Source organism: Perca flavescens, chromosome 7 (genome assembly GCF_004354835.1).
Source record: "Perca flavescens isolate YP-PL-M2 chromosome 7, PFLA_1.0, whole genome shotgun sequence".
NCBI lineage: Eukaryota > Metazoa > Chordata > Actinopteri > Perciformes > Percidae > Perca > Perca flavescens.
The window spans coordinates 11,602,428-11,620,137 of NC_041337.1; the positions used below are offsets into that span (position 1 = coordinate 11,602,428).

At 38.6% G+C, this 17,710-nt stretch overlaps 1 protein-coding gene across 1 annotated transcript; it reads right to left on the reverse strand.

Annotated features, from left to right (window-relative positions):
* Positions 1–11,789: 11,789 nt before the first annotated feature.
* Positions 11,790–15,683, reverse strand: LOC114558502 (protein FAM19A2). The gene is made up of 4 exons (XM_028582562.1): positions 15,680–15,683; positions 14,645–14,800; positions 14,294–14,418; positions 11,790–12,835 (listed from the first exon to the last, which is right to left on the reverse strand). The coding sequence occupies exons 1-4, from the start codon at positions 15,681–15,683 to the stop codon at positions 12,824–12,826; spliced, it is 297 nt and encodes a 98-aa protein (XP_028438363.1). The 3' UTR covers positions 11,790–12,823.
* Positions 15,684–17,710: the final 2,027 nt, after the last annotated feature.

The following is a 17,710-nucleotide window of genomic DNA, read 5'->3' on the forward strand; positions in this document are numbered from 1 at the left end:
GTTAAATAAACTTAAAAATTAAAAAATAATCGGTCAGACTATAGAGAGCGTTCTTTTCCCCAACAGTACGTCATGTACAGTAGTTAAGATAAGGATAAAATAATATACAATATCGTTGTTTATTAAATATTTCTATTTTTGGAATTACTTGACAAATGTTTCCCAGAATCAGGCTGGTAAATTTCCACAGGTCATGTGGTTTTTCTATGTTCACAAAGTTATTGCGATTGTAGTTTAATCACGTAGGTTGCAATTTCTAATCGCATGCTGTGTAGTGGATAATATGACTACAGTTTTATATTCAATAGACAGAAAATAGAGTGGTATCAATCTTCTCATCTAACTATCGGCAAGAAAGCGAATAAGCGTAAAATGTCAAACCATTCCTTTAATTATAATCATCTCAACTGAAAACATCTCTAACTCCCCCTTCAGACTTGCATCTTTAAGCCAGACACCCCGGTTATCAACTCGACTTACTCTTGCTCTTTGTACACACAGGTATATATATATATAATCTAACAACGATTACACACATAGATGAATGGGTAACAGGACTCACTTCTGTATTTACAACACTTTGATGCAGTATCACAGCGGGATGCCGGCCATTGCTTTCACAGCCTCTGCCCCTCTGGAAATATTTCAGGAGGAACTCTGGGTGACTGCTTGTGCTGTGTGTCATCCATCTTCTGGAAAAATGAAAGTTTTTCCTGGACCTTGCACATTATTTTCCACTATCCACTTACACTCAGCTATAATTGTCCATTCAAATGCACCACTTATCCCATCCAAGAGACAATATAAATGCTTGATTTTTGTTTGCTTTTAAACTTAGAAAAATAAATGTGCCTCAGCACCTGACCAATGATCTGCCAACATCAATGTTTGGAATAAGAATAGAGAGCCTCTGTTTCACTCCCCTTTTGCACAGTTTATTTATTTTTTTTGCATTTTAGAAGTTTCTTTTATCAGTTTTTCTGATATGATGTGATACAGGGTATCTACAGTACCATTGTACCTGTGAGTGACATTTAATCATCTTGCCATTTTTAGATAAAACAGTGATTATTTTGGTGTCGTTCATGACAGCTTCCATGAGTCTCTCAAAACCCTGGTTCTATATTTGGAACTGTGATTCAGTTAGACAGCATTACCTGTGCAAACCGTTGGGGGAAAGTCAAAAGGTTATTTTTTTTTAACCAGGTTATCCAGAAGCCGGCTGCATCTTCAAACGCATGGCCCTGATCTCACAGATGTACGCTTCCTTCCCGGAGAGATAAAATGGTCACCCGTGGCAAAATTATTGTTTTAATCCAATATCTTCACAGACTGTGTTGTTGTGCTCTTTGATAGAACATGTTTATGTTAAAGGTGCTCTAAGCGATGCTGGGTGACAGCACTTCTTGTTGACATTCAAAGTATTTTCAAACAAAACAAGGTTAGCTCGCCCCTCCCTCCTCCTCATCCCGTCCCCTCTCCCTCCCTTCCATGCTTCCGCGCACTAACCCCCACAACCCCCACCCCCAAATCCGTCTTGTCGGTTATTGGCTGCAACGCTGGAAGACTGTTATGTTGTGTGGTGCAGGTTGGCACAGTTTATTTTTGTAGCCTAAAAAACGTGTGACATCGCTTAGAGCACCTTTAAGTCAATCGCACAGGCCGGTGATGGCAGTCTATGGAAATATAGGATTTAAACGTTGGTCTTACCCCAAGGCAAACGCCACATACATACTAAATGAAGTTAATGGCTTACACAATACAGTAAAGTGAGGTATTTAAATTAGCTGGATACATGGTTAAACGTAATTTGCTCTTACCAGTGTATTGCCGTGTATAGCCTACTTCGTCCATAGCAATCCTCTCCAGTTTCATTCAAACAAATCAGTCCCCGAAAGAACCAGGCAGGCCTGCCACGATCCAAATTTTCTTCAAAACTTGCCATTTCAGCGTGTACTTTGCTAGCTCAAAGTTTGTTGTTGTTTTCCAAAGACAATTGAGTTTGAGAACAGCAACAAACAGAGCGGAAGGTGAGGGACAGTCAGGCATTTATCCTGGAAATGTACTTCTGCTGATCCAGACTAGTATGTGAGCGATGTATTAAAAAGGAGAATTCCGGTTGATTTCAACACATAGCTCTGTTGTTTTTAAATTTTGAGTGCTGTCAGTAGCGAGAAAAACAATTGGTGTTGCCTACACCGCGTTATGCTCCTGCTAGCGTTAGCACCCAGGAGGGGGTGAAACCGGGCAAGTTTTAAACGTGCTTTTAGCCTCTTAACATGTTCAAAATGTCATTACTAGTGCCTACCCATGTGAAGTGATTCCTTCCAAGTGAACACAGTGAATCTGACTGCAGTAGATGTGAAAGAAATGCATAAAAGTTGTGCTAATTCAGCTCTGTTTAGTTCCGGTGTTGAGATGGCAAGATGAGTGCTTAGGGACCGTCTAAAAACTACAACACCAAAAAGAGATAAGAAATATTTTCAAAAATAGGCATATGCTTATTTTTTTAAAGTAAGTACTGTAATACAACTAAGAGACAAGTTATAATTGAGGTAAGTTTGGAGACACTACCTTATTTAATTAAATTAATAAATATTTTTGTGTCTCTTTTCGGAGTTGTACTTTGTAGACGGTCCCCTAAGCACTCGTCTTGCCGTCTCAACACCGGAACTAAACAGAACAAGCATAACTTTTATGCATTTCTTTCACATTTACTGCAGTCAGATTCACTGGGTTCACTCGTAAGGAATCACTTCACATGGGTAGGCACTTGTAATAACATTTTGAACAGGTTAAGAGGCTAAAAGCACATTTAAAACTTGCCCGGTTTCAATCTCCTGGGTGCTAACGCTAGCAGGAGGATAACACAGTGTAGGCAACACCGATTGTTTTCGTTTTTCTCGCTGCTGACAGCACTCCAAAACAGAGCTACGTGTTGAAATCGACCGGAATTCTCCTTTAGGAAAAGAAAAGAAAACCCAAAACCAACAAAATTTCAGATTTTCTAGAAAGACTTATGGAAGAAACCTAATGTGCAAAAATACAGTACAAAACAAGTGGCTTTCAATGAAAACGCCCCCTATTCATTACCATACAGATTGTGAATTTGACTCAATTAGAAACTTTAATAATGAGGACAATGGACTGTAACTCCAGGTGTGGTTGGATTAGCGATCAAAAGTGAATTAATAGGCATCTGAATAGCATGTATTCGGTGTTTCCCTGTTGTGTTTTTGCCTTTGCCCAATGTTGTCTGTTGGCACCAAATGTGCTGTGGATGGTGCAGTATAAACACAGATGCCAAATTACAGCACACTGTCCTTCATCAATTGTACTGAAATTACAGCATTTGTCCGAGGCAGCAGTGACATGGCGAAACATTAAAAATAAAATGCTGTTTAGTCTGTGCTTTATTTGCTTCAGGCTATTACAATTCAAATGATAGCCTTTGAAATAATGTTCCCTGTCCAACAAGGGATTGCTAAATGGGCATAATATGTGCAAGATGGCAGCAAGCAGCATCTCTATTTCTGTCAGTCTCCGGCCCGGCTCTCTGGGCTGCCGCTGTAGGCTCTGATGTCTCACATCAAGCTGCAGAACAGTGAGAAATAAGACACAAGTGATGGTGATGTGCCCTGACTTCTTTTTATGATGCACCAGGGACATCCTGGGAATTGAGGCTCCCGTGGGTTTTTTCTGAAGACACTTTTCATTCAAAACACTCCGACAGTCTAGTCATCCTCCGTTCTCTGCACTTGGAAGTCACTGCTCTGTTTCCATGAATATCAAGGTGCAACTTAAAGCAACAGGATATGATGATAAGGTGTTAAATGTGAAATTACTACTATCGAGACAAAATCCCCACACACCGATAATGATCTGCTCGAGAGAAGATCAATGCTGAAATTGCTTTTTTATTAGTAGTGTATACAATGAACTGGATGACTGTTGTGAACATAAGATCTGCACTGAATACACGTACAAGAAACTGCAAGGCACAAAGCATTTAAAAAAGGTAAAAGCCATTAACTCTTCTCTGCAGTTGTTTTCTGTGGCATCAAGCAGTTGCCAAGATTAGTCAGTCTAATCACATTCTGTAACAGAGAACTGTCTCCACTGCCCCTGCAGGATTCTCAGATTTTAAAGTCAAGGTAACACAGACCAAACTGGATTCTAATTAAAGTTGACATCAGGTGCCTCATGCTCCTTCTCCCCCTCCTCTTCAGGCTTTCATCTAAATGTTTCATGCAGAGAACACCAGGCCTTTCATGCCGTTAGCTCCTCACAAAGGAATAACAACTTGATCACACAAAGCAAACATAGACAGATTTACATTGACATCGGCACAGTGTCTGTTGCACCGACTTATATCAAGTGATGTCAGATCGATGCTGGGGCACTCGGCTGACATTTGTGTTTTTTGCAGGGACATTTTTAACAGATATTCATGCTGAATATGTGAGAGAGTAAATTAAATCAAATGGCTCAAAATGGTTTTCTAATGCATTCACACTGCACCATGAAGACACAATACAACAAAATGTTAATCCTGGTGTGTTAATTCCAATAGGGTGTGACCCGCTGTGAACCCAAAGTGATTGTGTGAAAATAAATGTGACAAGTGGTGTCGGCCATACGATGTGGGCTGGAAGGATGGCATTGTGGAATAGGATCAGTTTAAGCAACTCAGTGTCACTGTGGGTAAGAGCATCAGCTTGATGCCTGAACAGAAACACAAAATTGAATCCTTCTCTGAAATTGCAGACAATGCAGGTAGGCTAAATAATTGCCGAATAGAAAAATGAATACTTGGAAGGTAATTTTCTTCTTCTTATAAGTAGGAAGAGGGTTTATCTCTGTGTGAGAAAAACTGCCTTGAATTAAAGATGAGCACCCCCCTGCCTTTTGTCAAGCTATTGTGAACAAAACAGCATACAGTACAGAATAACTACAGGGATGCAAAAATAGGTTTGGAATAAAAGTTCAGCTTTGTGGAGAAGCTGAACAGACTTACCATGACATGGAACTGCCTCCAGCCTGAGTAAGAGGGCTGTGTGCGGTTATTATTGGCATATTGAAATTGCAGACTGAAAATCTTGTCTCTGAAAAACCTAAAAATAATTTGAAGTTGCGCTGCTAATGAATAGTAACAACTTTACCCAGACTGGTAGTTTGGTTTCTAATGTATCAGCCTTGAAAATAAAAAAGGTAGATAAGGATACCATTGTTTTTCTCACCATAAAACTCTGATATTTGAATTTGTTTGTTTGTTTCATGGCAGACAATGACCTAATGTGAGCGTCATCTTTTGAGGCGAAGGACGTGAAATGAGCAGTGACCGTCTTGTGTCCAATCCTTCTCCCCGACTGGGGTGTCTTGCTGTGGGTTATTTTCTTCCTCACCACTCTGGCCTCACCCTTACACTTGACTTTAATGGAGACTGACAGTAAATCACAATTACCCATACAAGACACTTTAGAAATGGTTTAAGAAATTAGGCTGCCTTAATCTGAAGGTTGAACACATGGCCCACAACACACTGCACAGAATTCTGAGGACACATCATAGGAAAGTTCAGAGGACACGCATTTACACCTTTTGTCCTTTGTCCCTAAAATATAGGAAACATTCTGCAAAAGGGAAGAGTGAGTTTTCCACGCGAAAGAAAACATGTTGTTCATCAAAATGACGGCTTATAAAGTATGCTATTGTATCAATTACTGCACACACACTTGCACAGAAATTATAGCTTATATTTTCTATTTACACCTAAAAGAAACACCAGACAAATTTTGAAGCGGCAGACGTACTTTAGCAGGTCAGGGATGTGTTACAATGTCTACAGAGTTAACCTGGGATGCATGCAATGAAAGTACTTAGTTTTTCACATCACAATAAACTAATACACCAGGGGTCTCATTTTTAAAACTATGTGTAGGATCCTTAATAAAAGTGTACCAGAAGCCAAAAATAGCGTACGCCAAAAATAATTCAGATTTATAAAACCGTTCGTACGCACATCTGTAAGCAGTGTTCCCTTTATAAATCAGCGATTACCCACAAGTGTGCGTACGTGAATCAGTGTCTTATCCCGCCCTCTACACGTCCATTTTTATCCATAAAAAGTCAATGCAAAGCACCTCATGAATGCTGATCAGTATGTTAATGACCCTGGCAGTTGTTCTTTACGCTGAATCATGACGACTGGCGGGCGGGGAAAAGGCAAAAAAACTTCTCAAATCCTCGGGAATTGAAATAATAATTTTGGCCTGTTCTCGCACAGTGTATGGAAACCTGATATATAGACTACCTATACAGTATTAATAATACCGTCCACAACGGCAGGCATTATGGCACTCGGGGACAGCTTCGATATACCAGACCTAGATTTAACAAGCCTTAGTGATAAAGGTGAAGATTATATATAATATTTATATAAAAAAAAAAACACGTTTCTGTCTGACATTTCCCGTTAGAAACAGCCGGTGGCCCCCAGAGTGGCGAGGACCTGTATTTGGGATGGACCGGGATGGACTGGGATGGCACGGTTTTCGCGCGTTGCCCTCTCTAATGGACCCAATTCAGTACATAGATCCAAGAGCACAGCTTTAGGGAATCTAAATCAGCATATTAGCCAGTCATCGTTATGGTCCCTGAAGTTTCTTTCTCTCCTGATTCTTCCATTGGCGTAGTCCTCCTGCAGGGCCAGCAGTGCCATCATGCAGCGTTACGCACGGGGGTCATGCAGTATTTACATGTTACAACAATTTGTGATTGTTAACACCTTGCCACAATCACAGCATCAACTAGTGGTATTCCCCACACAGAGATACAATTTAAAGACAAAAGTGTAATAGGAAAACACACTTGTCTTCATGCAGGTTTTGTCACGAACAGTATTAAAGTTTGGACCGATAACGATATTTAGTTTTTTACACTGTGTTCTGCCGTTATCTAATGCTAGGGTATTTGATGCTATCCTGTATTCCATGCCGTCGGGCCATCTCCTTCTCCTGCGCTCCGTAGCAGAAAATGGGACGGTGAGACAGCGCCGATTATATCGGATTTTACAAGGTGTTGCAAACACAGATACTGAAAATGTTATATAATGTGAATATGAATAGAAATGTAGTACTATTTCTATGGAAAGAGTATGGAAAGGGTACTAGAATATCATAATCATGTAAAGTTGTAAAAAAAAAAACGTTATGTGAGTTAAAATGTATTTAAGGCAACAAAAACACATTTTATGATATATATATATATATATATATATATATAGCACAAAACACACGCACGCGCGCGCACACACACACACACACACACACACACACACACACACACACACACACACACACACAGTTACCAGGCAAAGCTCTAATCTGTACAATGAGTAACATCAATGAATGAATTTGTTATTGTACTCACCTGTCTGAACAGCTTTATGTGTGTCTAACACCAAGATGTCTTTCACAAAGTGCTCCAGCCAGGTTCAACTTCTCTGCTTGTTCATCCTCAAAGCATCATATAGCCAGTCCACTAAAACCACTGTGTCCCAGTGTAACCAGTCCACTCAGACTCTGTACCGCTGCACACCCTAAAGTTTCAAACATTTTGAGCTGAATAAGGCTCTGCAGTGCAGTCACATCAGGGATTAACAACCACAAACAGCACACCTCACTGAAGCTAGAAATCACCTGGAGGATCCGCCATGAGCATTTTAGCATGTTGCATGCTAGGTGGGTGTGGCTAAATGCTAAAATGCACACAACCTGTTGGTGATGCAAAATAATGGGTGTGTTTGATTTGTGTCACTTATCATGCATGGAATCACTGCTTAATTAAGGTAGATGAAACCTTTTTAGCTATAACAAGATATCATATTGTCAACCATAACCTACAATGTACATTACTTAAATTAAAAGTACTGAACAAAGACAAAAAAAAGTACAAGTAGGCCTACACACGTGTTTTACTCTGAGAGTAAATGTAATTTGTTACGTCTACCACTGATGAAGGTAGCTAATCGAAAACTCTAAAGTAAAGTAAAGTAAAGGGTACATCCATCTGAATATTTTTTTATAATAACATATTTTATTGATGCTTCCCTGTCCTAACATTTTGACATTTTTAGGAAACACGATTTGCTTTCTTGCTGAGTTAGATAAGAAGAATGATACCATATGGAAGAATGAAGCTAGAGTTAGTTGATGGCTATCTTAGCTTAGCATAAAAACTGGAAACAGGCAGATACAGCTAGCCTGGCTCTGTCCAACACAATCTGCCTACCAGCATCCCTAAAGCTCAGTAAATATGTTATATTGTAATTGTTAAATTTGCTTAATCCACTGTTCTGATCTACATTTGCAAAAACCTTGCTCTTCACAAGCCTCACAGTTTCACCTCCTGCCTGCCATTACATTTTTTTAAAAACAAAATTAGAATGACTTCTTTCCTCAAGATATCACCAGTTTTATTTACATAGAAACCAGATAAACCTTTTTATCACTTGGGTGAGGAAAGTAATTACAATGTGAGATCCGTTACACTTTTTTCACCCTATTTCAGAAATAAAATAAAAAACGTTTACACAATACATGTATAAAATCAACATATATATAGAATGATTATCAATGCAGTTTTGCTAATGTCTCTCTCCTCCCTGCAGGGCTACATAACACTGTGTTATTAGTGTAACATGCAACCATGAGGTATGAATGCATATGAATACATCCACGCAGCTGATGACATGTCCAATTCATGTTTGTTCATTAAAGTGTAATTCTTCAGCTCTCTGTTAGATAGTATCTATTCATAATGACAAACCAAATAGATTAAACCTCTCTAAGCCCTGACCAGTCTACTTTCAGTCTATTGCTCTGAGTTGCCTATGTAGTTGCCTGCAGTAAAAGCATTACACACACACACACACACACACACACACACACACACACACACATATATATATATATATATATACAAAGAGACCAGGAGAATTGTGTATACATCTTCATTACAAGCGTCAACTCCATATGGAGGAAAAAGTTGTTAAAGAGGAAAAGAACAGCGTTTCCATTATGTTTTTTATGTGCCCCAGGACAGTTTATTTTCTATTAGTGAACATGAACTACTGTCCCCAATAGACAGTCACAAGAGAGGGAAGGTTCTCTACCACATATCACCTGCAAACTGATATAAAAAAAGCTGGCAGAAATGTATTATTTGTGACTCAGGTTTGAAATAGGAGACTCAAATATATAGAATTGTTCAGACCTTTGTAAATAACATCTCTAAATTGAGGTTATTCTATCTCATTTTGTGGATGAAATGGAAAGAATTGTAAACTTATTTAATTTTGTTTTGTGTCTGTTGTTGTCTGTAAAGCATTTTTCCTGTGTGCAGCATGCATGTCCACATTAAGAGTATCCCATGTAACTCTTACCTTGATTACCTTATTTTGGCTGCTTTAATTTAGAATTTTGGAAATAATTTTTGTTTTTAAAGCCATGTACTGTATTATGACAGGTGCTCAGAGCGTATCGACTCAATTTCTCCAGACTAACAGAGATAAAGCTCTTTTGACTGGCTATAGGGTTATTTTAAGGATAAAAGGTAAGCAAGCGGCGTGGAAAGATTTCTTAAACTTTTTGTAAGAACCTGCATGAGTGTGTATGAATCACAGAGTTTATCTAAGACACATCTGAAAGTCACCTAATGAATGTCACACCTGCTCCTTTGAAAGTGAATCAGAAAGAGAAAGATGTGGGTGCTGCTGGTATTTTAGGAATATGGGCACAAATTTAAGGGTGCGTTCTGTCATCGTTGACATAAACCCCACTGGGGTTTAAAGATTTTTACCTCATTTCAAACGTTGATTCCAAAAAGGAAGTTCTTGTTGAGAATTTGAAAAACAAAATAAATCTATTATTTAAAAAAAATATGACCATAAAGGTTACACACAATATACAAACATGACAGTACAATACATACCATGTACAGTATACAGGAATAAAAAAATGTAAGTCTCAATATGTTTGTGAAAAAGTAAAACACTGAAAAGAGTGTATGGATGGTAATAAAGTCACACGTCAACTTATTCAGTTCAATTCCCAGTGGGTTCATCTTTTCTGCAGCTTCTGAGTCGGTGAGGAAATGTAGCTCCATGAGTTCCTGATCTTTCCAAAGCTTTCTTGTCCAGAACTACTTCGATTTTAGAATAGTCAGGGAATCTTGGGACCTTTAACTTCAATGAGCTCTGCATTTCTGTACAATATGAATACATAAATACAAGATGGGGAATGGTTCAATGAACAGGAATAAGAGATAAGACTATTGTTGGACTTCTACAGAAGCCCAACCAGCTCCTGATTTTAACGTGCAGTAATAAAACAATTCTAACTCCTCTGTGTAAACTTCATTTTCAAGCCTGATAAAATGAAAGCAGTCACTGAAAAGTACGAAAAATATACCAATCTCAAACTATTTGCATATAGAGGAATACTTTGTAATATGTTTGTATTTATTGGTTTATTCTCAGGGTTGGTGTTTACATCATTAATATGATTTTGCCCTGCATTTAAGAGAAGCTTCAGTTGCCAAAACTGAACAAAATCAAAAGTGACAAATTATGAAAACAACAAACGATATCAATTCATCTGTCGTGATTCTTTGTGATTAATCGTTCCGACTAAATATTGTCAGAAAATGAAATTGCCTATCACGATTTCATTAAGCCCAGGTTGATGTCTTTAGTGTGCTTATTTTGCCTGATTTAAGTTCCAAAACCTAAAGATATTAAATTAACCATCAAATGAGACAAAGAAAAGCAACTGAGATGCTGGAACCATGATGACCATTTTATTTTTTTGCTTGAAAAATGGTTTGAACAGTTAAAAGGGGGAGTTATATGTTGAGTAATGTATCTAGTCCAAATGTTCTGAAATAATACTGAATAATTGCGGTTTAAGCGCAGGTCATTGTAACACTCCTTTAAATCCTAAACAGGGTACAATACAAAACAACAGTTGTATCATGAGCCAGAGAGGTGATGGTAATTTGTATGCCATACAGTCATTTATGGCATGGATGGAGAGGCTTGTATTATATTGTAAGGAGTATTGCATCCCCCTATTTTGCAGTCAGCTCTCAAATGAAATACACCCATGGTCTTTTGTAAACAATATGTTGAACCGCCATCTTACTACTTTATGTGGCTGATCTTGTCAGACCCTGCTTATAATACTGTTGTCAGCAGCTGCATCACAAGCTTCTAATGGGTTTATAAGAGTAGCTACAATATGACACACAGTTATGTTGGCGACCTTGCTGCTGTTTACGATGCCCATGAACAGAATCACTATTTGTTATATGATAAGCATTCAGTGAATCTACAAAAGCATTGCCATTCAATACCAAAGGCAGATTATCATTGATTTAGAGGAGGGGGTTTTCCAGAATATTCGACACATTCAATACCGTTCATTTTATGAATCTTAAAATGATGTGGTTTTGATGTTTTCGCAGCACTTCTAACATGAAATAATAATCAAAAGTTACAAAGTTACAAAGCAAAGCCATGCATAAAGTGCCTTGGACTGCGTGACCGCTCAGTGAAGAATCTTGTCAGTACCATGACAACCATACAGCATGATTGCATTAAGTAAATGTTGAGCAAAGTGCTTAGAATTCAACTAGCACAGTCTGATGCCTCGGATAGGATGATTTTCAGTTGCTCTATTAGTGTTATTATAAAATGTCTCTTTATTGGAAAGGTAAAATGCAAAAAGTGTCTGATTGAACTAAAGAGATAAAAGAGGGGTAGTCCAGAAGGAATAGGATATTATTCATATGAAGAGGACAACTGATATAATGCAATAACGGTAAATATTCTGTTCTGTTGGTGGCTACAATTTGCTTCAAGGCAGAGAATTTCCAATGTTGCTATCATTACTATGAACGGAGTTCACTCCACAGGAGTATTCAGTTTAGAGAGACAAACAAAAGCATGATGTAAATACTCTCAGCAGTGAAGAAGCTCCTCTTCTCTTCTCTCTCTCCCTTTTCTGCCCATGATTAGCATTTCAAACAGTCCTTGTTTTGCATCAGCGCTTCATGCTTGTGTGCATGCCATCACAGCCTTGCAGGTGGTGGCCTGTCCAAGCAGTGGAGATGAAAAGCAGTGTGTGTGTGTGTGTGTGTGTGTGTGTGTGTGTGTGTGTGTGTGTGTGTGCAGGCGTGTTTGGGAGGGTGCCTCTTTGTGGTAAGGAGTTGTCCAAAGGGATCGGACCTCTTTACAATGCTCAGAGTAAGTCTACAGGACAGCATTGCTTACAAATGCTACACAATCATAAATTTCTCAGTATTTGTGGTCCTCTGCTTTGATCGGCGGAGAAAGTCACAAGCAACTGACTGGATTCACATTCTGCTGCCGGAAAATCCACAAAATCTCTTTTTAAGTGTCTGCCAGCAGGCCCCGTCCAAACTTTGATTGAGTGCATCACATAGTGCCCAGCATATCAAGCACGGAAATAGCGATACAGTCCTTTGCAGTCGCTGCCTGTTTGGACTGCTTAAGGGTGCTGCTTCATTTTATCTTTAGTCAGTTGCTATTAGATTGTCCACTGCATGGGATTAACACTAACCAAAATTGTGTTCAAACAAAAAGGAAATTAAAATAATGTGTTCCTGCAGTTTAAAGCTTAGCCAGGAGATATCTAATTAAATCTATATTGTTCTTTGCTCTATCTGATGGGGCGTTCACTGTCTTCAGAGTCCAGTGTTACTTACAGGCTTGTACTGATTAGATGGAGCTCCTGTCTTGCTACCGCGCCACCTAAAAACATTTGAAAGAACAAAATGTCACACAACTCTGGTTTTGTTCATTTCCATCACAATTATTTCAATATATTGTAAACAAGATAAAGCTGAGGGATGTGATGTAATTTTATTGTATCAAGTATACAGGGGTGTAGTGCAGCCGGAGCACACCGGAACAACACTCCACCACTTTGTTTCTCCAAGTGAGAAAATAGAAGAATATTCTCAGTTCGCATAATCTGAATGAAATGAAATGAAAGTTGTCATTATTCAGATTTAAGGTGTGTTGACTGATTCACAACATCAACTCATGCATTGAGTAACATGGAAGAAAACATTCCACCTTAAAGGTTGCCAACTGTTAACTAGCAAAGATGAGCAAAACATCCTTACATTTTATGGTTATAGTTGACTAATGTATGGAAACTTGCCACTGTAGGAACAGGTTACATAGCCTTTGAGCCCCAAATCCGGTACCTAAAAAAATAGCACTACTACCCTGCAAGTATATAAATTAATTTGCCCCACCTTTACCAGCTGCAACATTAAAGTGATGTTTACATCAATGCATCAATTATTATAATTCAATAATATATATTATTCTGCAATGGGCCATTTTGCATAATAACTGCATAACTTTTTCTCTTGGTATTTTAAGTATATCTTGATGCTAATACTTTTGCACTATCACTTAAGTGAAGTTTTGATTGTGGGACTTTTACTAGTGTTTTTTTACATTGTGGTATTATTACCTTTACTTATGTAACAGCTCTGAGTACTTCTACCACTGCTCTCTTCTCTGATCAAGTTGTTTTTTTAGCCCAATATCACAAATCACAATTTGCCTCAGGGGGCTTTAAAATCTGTACAACACAGAACACCCTCTGTTCTTTTTTACCCTCTTCTGTTTTATTCTATTGTTTAATAGTATAATCTGATGGACCAAATGACTACTGGGTATCTTTTGATCACTGGCTGCATGCTGCCAGTGCTAACTTGCCCCTGTGTCACTGTAAAATGTTTCCCCCAAGAATTGTACACATACAACAGTTCAACAAAAAGGCAGCTTTTGAGAAAATGCCTTTCTAAACGCAATGGGGTTTCCTTTGGACGTCAGATTTAATTACATGGGTTTTACTGTTCAGTATTAGTTTTCATCTTATTTTATGTTTGTCCTCTTGGCCCCATCATTCACCAGATTATGGAATTAGGTTTTCTGAGCCAACTGTGCCTGGCGGAGAGCAAGAGGGTTGATATAGCCAATGGGAGCAGTGATTATGCTTGATTGTGGAATCTCTCAGCATCAGAGGAGAGCTTACTAAAATTAAAATTTATGATGAGTATTCACAAGTCTGTCGGCCCGTTTAGCGAGTAAGATTTACCGTACGACAGCATTTAAGCGTCTATAAATATCATGCCTACTAAAGCCATTTTGTGTTATTTCTTTAGTGACTCAAACTAGTGCAGGCCTTACCTTTGTGGTCTTTACTTTATTTCCAGAGATGCATGACCAACCAGTGAGGTCAGGGAGAACTCGGCACTCTTCCCCTTCCAGACACGGCTCCATTTTACACCACCACTTGTGACGAACAATAGAGGCTGGAGAAAAACACACCACAGCCGAAGGTCACTTTTTAGACAGAAGGACGTCATAAAAGGTTGTTTGGAAAAATGAGATGCCACATTCTCTGGTCCTTGACCGCCTCAGTATCAGTGGACTCTGGTGAAACTGACTAACCTGACTCCACTTTTATAAATAATATATTCATGTCATGTCAGAATATTTCTGGTTAAGAGAGGTAGAAGAGGGTCCCTGTAATAATACCTTCCACACAAGAGGGCAGAGCCCTCGTTGTCCCCGCCACCTGTCCTGGGAAGCAGGAGCACTTGACAGTTTGAGAGCGTTCCTCAATCTTGTTCTTATTGCAGCAACGATGAGCAGCAACCACTTCACAAGTCCCTGTCCTCTCCTGCGATGACCCTGAGGAAGAGAATTTAGAGGAAAAGATGACCCTTTTTATATACTATGTTTTGCATGTAAGTAGAGGCAGTTTGAATGACTTCAGCATTACAGATGGTAGCATTATAATCAAATTGCAATGCTTTACTGGCTGTATTAGATGTTAAAATTAAATAAATGTGGTAGTCTTTTTGTGACATTCATTCAGATGACCAAATAAGCACCATCATACAACATAAACCCTCATTTTGATGTTTCTAAAGCTACAGCACCACCAAGTGGAGAAAGAGCATCAGCAGTCATGCCACAGTCAAGTAAAAACACATTAAAATGTCAAAACACATTAGCAGCAATCTGCACTGTCAGATACCTAATTTTCCAATTGCGTGAATTTAGAGAAGCGAGCTGCATAAACATCATGAAGAGAAATATCTGACCCACACCTGCTTCTGCATCATTTCACCAAGAAAAAAATAAAAGGAATTGAACTTTGCTTTTGGTGATTATCACACCGCTGATGATTCATGCTGATACACTTAAACTGATTTTTTCAGTTGAAGGGGTGCAACCAGGCAGAATTAAAAACATAAAGAGGAAAAACTCATGCATGCATATTGCTAATTTAGAACTGAGGCGTCTGTGCGGCTGCTGCATGACCAACAACACCTGCACTGGAAGGTTAATTTATAATCAAAGCAGGGTTTGAAATCGGACTACAATCAAAGCAGAGATCAAAAAATGAAACACATAGGCTAATTATAAAAATCAAAGAGAAATCTCAGCTTTCATTTTTGGAGTTATCCATGCGTGGCACGGGTGGAAAGTAACTAAATACATATACTCAAGTGCTGTAGTACAATTTAGAGGTACTTGTTTCCAAGTAATGCCACTTTACTTTACGCATCTACATTTCAGTTGGAAACATCTAAAATCTAAATTCATAATAACAATCTTATGTAATATATATTAAGGTATCCATCACAGGTTTTTTTTTTTTTTTTTTACAACCAGTACTTTTACTTTTTCAATTTCCATGATGCTACTTGGGTATTTTTTAAATCAATGGCTTTAACTCATAATAGAGTACTTTAACATTATTTTATTGGTGCTTTTATTTAAGGAAATGATCTCAATACTTCTTCCACCCCTGCTGTAATAAAAGAATCTGTCTCTCGTGTGATATAGAGGTAAAATGTTCCGTATGTCATATACAGTAACATTATGTTATGGCAACAAAGTGCCTGGCCACTCATCACTCTGGGGTGGCAGTAGCTCAGTCAGTAGGGAGTTGGGAACCAGAGGGCTGCTGGTTCAAGTCCCCATACGGATCAAAGTATGGTGGTGGACTGGTAGCTGGAGAGGTGCCAGTTCACCTCCTGGGCACTGCCATGGTGCTCTTGAGCAAAGCACCGAACCCCTGCTTGGGGGCGCCTTTCCATTGGCAGCTCCCTCACTCTGACATCTCTCCATTAGTGCATGTATAGGTACTGATAGGGCTGATATGGAGAAAATCAAATATCACAATATTTTTGACCAAATACCTCGATATTGCTTTCACAAAATATTTACACAATGAGATTTTTGATAAATAATCATCAGTAATGTGGATATAATGACTAAGTGTATAAAGGCAAATAATAGAACAGTTACAACAGCCTGGTAAGTTCAGAAATTGACATAACTTTACTGACAGCCTTTAAAACCAGGAAAAGACAACACTTATGTCATATTACGATATTACCATATCCAAAATCTAATACGATATCTTGTCTCGTATCACGATATCGATATATAATAGATAAATTGCCCAGCTCTAGGTACTGAGCATGTGTGTAATAACAACAGAGTGAAAACATTGTAATTTCCCCTTGCAGGATTAATAAAGTATACATTATATTAATCCCTTTTAGACCATCTTAACCTTAATATTCCCATCTGTGGATTTCCTGTTTTACTACCAGGTTCTGAGTAAAAATGCAAAACTATATTTAGATGACAGTTAGAAGCACAGTGAGTTTCAGGTTATTGTTGCTTAAACTGAACTCCAGGCGACCGGGCTGGTGACCAGGAGTCATAATGAGTCCCTCGGGGGGGGGGGACTGGTCTGGTTGGGTCTGAAACCTACCTGTCTGTCCTCGGGAGCTTTGGTTGCCAGTGGACACAAGCTGGCTGCAGAAGCCTACTATACAAAGAAGCAGGAGGCTCCAGTGTAATGGTCGGGCCAACATGTTCAGCATCATCTTACCTGCACAAACAAAGAGGTGATGCAACCTTAGGAATTACATAGGCCAGTACTTACTTACTTAGTACTTAGTGTGTGACCATAAACTTAATTATTTTGAGTTCTGATATCTCCTGACCTCTGATATGTGGTTCATAAAATCATTGCATCTATTTGCTCAATGATGACTCTCACATCTCTGAGCTAAGCCAAGGCAAATCAAAGAAATGCCAATAAAAGCCCGATCAGAGGCCCAACTTTGGAGCCAGATCTGAGTGGGTCCTTGCACTCATTTCTGACTCACATTATCCCTTCAGCTGTAAACATCTCTGCAATCAAAGCTAAATTCTCCATCCAAAATAAGTTGTTTTCCACATGAGTCATACAAAAACTGGGACGTGGACTTTTATATATCTTTTTTAATATCTAATGCAGGACAAAGATGACATAAAGTGAAAAATCACTGCTTAATGTTTGCTTGAGGCGCTTTCATTCACCGCTTACCCCTTACTTATAAAGTATATGGCTGCAACTAATGATTATTTTAATTAATGATTAAACATTTAGTCAATAAAATATGTCCTTTTACAATTTCCCAGAGCCCAAGCTTCAAATTGCTTGTTTTGACTCCAACACTTAAAGATGGTCAACTTAAAGCTCATGTTAAAATAAAAATTAAAAATTAAAAAAAGAGAGAGAGAAAAGGGAGA